This window comes from Acyrthosiphon pisum, unplaced genomic scaffold (assembly GCF_005508785.2).
Source record: "Acyrthosiphon pisum isolate AL4f unplaced genomic scaffold, pea_aphid_22Mar2018_4r6ur Scaffold_673;HRSCAF=1127, whole genome shotgun sequence".
Lineage (NCBI taxonomy): Eukaryota > Metazoa > Arthropoda > Insecta > Hemiptera > Aphididae > Acyrthosiphon > Acyrthosiphon pisum.
The window spans coordinates 1-4,074 of record NW_021776528.1 but is presented as its reverse complement, the minus strand read 5'-3'; the positions used below and the strand labels follow the sequence as shown (position 1 = coordinate 4,074).

Here is a 4,074-nt window from a genome sequence, read left to right as displayed (position 1 = left end):
AACGTCTCGGAGACACGACCTTGGTGTGTGATATTATTAGGTATCTAGAGATCAGGGTTACCTTATGTGAAGCAAAGTACTCAGGCCGGGTTGCATAAACGTTCTGTAACGACTTACAGATCTGTAAGTGCGTTAATAGCTCTGTAAATAAAATTAGGTGTTGCTTGAACGCTCGGTAAAGTTACCGGCTCTGTAAATTATCGGCTATCGGACCTGTAAACTGCAGATAGGATTTTGCATCTGTAACTACTTACAGATCGGTAATATTATTAGACTGATAAGAATAACACATGGTTTATTATGGTTTAATTTATTTGGTAACCACGGTTATCAATAATTTAATATTTATTTATGCAACACTATAGCATAGTTTACATATAGTTTACACAATCATTAAAACCTTACAGGGCCGGTAAATTACAGAGCCGGTAATAAATGTACAGACTGTTCTTTATGCAACCCGGCCTCAATGTATATATATTAATATATATATATATATGTATCTGTTATTGAATATTAATGTATTGTTATTACCTACTACAAGTTACAACATCGCAAGTATACTTATAAATTATAACTCAGGGTTACTGATCGGGCCATGGTGTGTTGTGGGTGCCGATGTCCAAATTTGGGTTGAGCTGGTCTTCCGCAGGTCCTCTTTAGGTCGTTGTCAGCCCTCGACTTCGACTTTGACTATTGATTATCGTCCTCGACTATTTAACTATTTACCGCCAGGAGTCCCGGTCGGTTATTAACACGACGTGAGTTAAACATCGCGCCAGCAATATATATATTTCATACATAATATATACACATTTGCCATTACTAACACTCAGCATATTAGCCGTGCTCAACGTAGGGATTTAATGTACGATGTCGATGATGACATTCGTTACAAAGTAATCCGTGGTAAATACAACGAAGATTTCGACCTGATAATTATGGAACCATTAAGTGTCAACTGCATGTCATACCTGTCAAGCACACTGAACTTACCGATAATATATGACGTGATCCCGTCCCCCACGATTACTTACGCGGAACATACGTTTACTGGACACATATCGAATTCCGCGGTTGTCTCTAATTTATTAGCACAACGAGCCGTACCCAAGACGTTCGTCCAAAGAGTAGCGAACACCGCACTTTTGGCGTATAGTATGTTAATAACTGTATATGATGAATGGATGCTGAGAAGCACTGATCAAAGACCGTACGATTTATCTCCCAAGGTTTATCCATCTAGAATATTTCAAAACTCCCACTACATAATTGAGTCTTCGAGGCCAGTTTTGCCTAATATTGTTGACGTAGGTGGTATTCATTTAAAACCACCAAAAAGTATATCACAAGTAAGTAAAATAATACAGTTTCTATAATTTTATCTATAAAATTTTAATAATTCCTTTTACTATTCCTTACGTAAAGATACAACCTATTATACTAACTGTAAAATATATAATAATTATTATATGGGGCTGTAGCGTAAATAGTAGTTCGGTACCTACAATAGCTGTCTTTAGTTAATTACCTACATAAATATTATTTAAATTATTCTTTTTTTTTTTTTGAAATGGAAATTCATATTTTGAATAATTTATGTGAAAACATTAAAAACTATTAGTGGTTATTACCTGTTATTATAATATTGTCATTGTCCGTTTTAGACTTTATTTAAGATTAGCCTCATGGAGTGATTTATTTCACATTCGGTTCAATAATTCAACTATCTTCATTACCAGAACATAATATAGAATCGTTTAAAGAAGCAATTGCTAACGTCCCACAAAAAGTTTTAATGTTTTATGGAAATATGAAGGTGAAATGAAAGACGTACCAAAGAACGCGATGATAAAAAAAATGGTTTCCTCAACGAGATATTCTTCGTAAGATTTTTTAATAAACTAATTTACATGCTATAATTTATTGTAATTAATGTGATAAAATGTTGTATAGTGCATCCCAAAATAAAACTATTTATTAGTCATGGAGGGATATCCGGAGTTTATGAAGCAGTAGACGGTGGTGTTCCTGTACTCGGTTTTCCCTTGTTTTTTGATCAGCCGAGAAATATAAACAACTTAGTTACTGCTGGTTAGGTTAGGTTTGGTTATGAATACATCTAATATGATTTTCATTTGAAAAATCTGTTGATTTTTAATACGAATATGAAGCTTGTATATATTTTTAACTCATCTATTAGTTATTACTGTTACTATATACAAAGCACATCTGAGCATTCCACAATAAGTTTTCAAACACCTACATTTAGCATTAAATATGATACCTGATAGTATACTTCTATTGTTCTAGCATACCTTTACAATGTATGTTAATTCAGAGATAAAATGTAAAGAATTACACATGTGAGAAAAGGAAACAATACATCGAAAATAGTAAAAAGATTTGAGTTATGATAAGTGACTTTATTACAAAAACAATTTAATATCTATATAGATATTTTACAAAATAAAAACCAAAACAAAATAATATCTACAAAGGTATTTAAAAAAAAATAATTAACTAATTAATATCTATAGAGATATTTCACAAAATAAAAATAAATTAACCTGAACATTTATAAAATTAAATATGATTTACAAATATATATTTATGGATAGTTTTTTTTTTTTTTTAAACACAATTAACAATCAAGTTTAAAATGTCCATGAGCGTAGGTATGTATTCTATCGGTCTGTGCTATCCGCTTATCATCTTGTCGGTTGAAGCATAATTTTTTGGATTTGATTGTTCGTTTCTTATGGTTGAATGATCTGATGGACACATTTTCCCTGGTATACAGTTTAGAGTTCTGTTTTTCGTCATCGGCGAAAAGACAATCGAAATAATCATTGAAGGTCATGTGATTTTTAACTACATGCCCTCGGACGCCTTTTGCCTTAATTTTCTCCTTGTCGTTCAAAATGTAAGCGTATGACTTTGATCGAAGCGCGATTGTCTGTCCCTTTGCCTCATCGGAAAACAATCCCGGGATTTGTATCCCATGTCAATTAATTGCACGTAAATTGATCGCGAACGACTTTTCATAGTAGGACAATTTGTAGTGCCGTATAGAATTCAATAAAAATAATAATAAAATAAATTATTTAAAAAAAATATAATTATAGTAAAAAATATTACAAGTCATAGTCGGACAATTTGTAGTGTCGTATAGAATTCAATTAAAATAATAATAAAATAAATTATTTAAAAATATATATTAATAGTAAAAAATATTACAAGTCACAATTAAAATTAAACAATATTTATGTTGCCTAAAAAAAGTATAATATACAATTGTTCTATTTTCATAATCTAAACAAATTTTTTTGATTTTAGCACTTCGATCTTTAAACATTTTTTTTGATGGCGGTTCCATCCCAGCAACATATTGCTCTATTTTCATTCTATTTACTTGCTCCTCTTTTTGCAACGCATTCATGAACTTCCATATTGTTGGGTGGGATGAGGAGTTTAACATTGCAGAAAAACAATTGTGCCACCCTTCTACGGAGTTATTTGTTCGGGGTAAATCAGCAGACACTAAAGAATAGCAGTTCCATATATTTATTGGAAAATTAGGTTCTCTTCTTTTTTTATTTCTGTGTAAGCGACCAATCCAATTTCCCTCAAAATAATCTATTAATGGCATCAATATCTCTTCATTTTGAATATAAAAGTCTGTGTCTAAAAGTTTCTCAAATGCATCAACAACTTTATTTGTTGGTACATATGCTAAAGCTGGTAACATATACTTATGTATAATGCAAAATCTGAATTTTCTCTATATTTCTTTTGAAATCCAGTTTCTTGAACGTGACGCCATACACATTGTGATAAATGAAAAAAACAACCATTTATAGATGCATTTGGAAACTCAAATTTGACAGCATTCATTGCCCCCTTCTCAAAGACGATCATTATATTAAGTGGGTTTAGATTAGTATTAATGACTTTCAAAGCTTGAACATTAATTTATATGTATTTTCCTTTTTATCGGGTAGTAAAATATACACAGAAGGAATAACATTCGAATAATAAACAGCGTGAATAGTTTAAAGTTGTTGAAATATT

The 4,074-nt window shown here is 31.2% G+C and overlaps 1 protein-coding gene across 1 annotated transcript; it reads left to right on the top strand.

The window, feature by feature from the left end:
- The first annotated feature begins 866 nt into the window (after nt 1-866).
- On the top strand, nt 867-1,828 carry LOC103311115 (UDP-glucuronosyltransferase 2B16-like). Its single transcript, XM_008190681.1, has 2 exons — nt 867-1,352; nt 1,685-1,828. The coding sequence occupies exons 1-2, from the start codon at nt 867-869 to the stop codon at nt 1,826-1,828; spliced, it is 630 nt and encodes a 209-aa protein (XP_008188903.1).
- The last annotated feature ends 2,246 nt before the right edge of the window (nt 1,829-4,074 follow it).

Coding starts and splice junctions, on each gene's coding strand:
- LOC103311115 (XM_008190681.1), top strand. CDS start 867: ATGTACGATGTCGATGATGACATTCGTTACAAAGTAATCCGTGGTAAA. Junction 1,353..1,684: donor CACCAAAAAGTATATCACAA/GTAAGTAAAATA, acceptor ATTTAAGATTAG/CCTCATGGAGTGATTTATTT.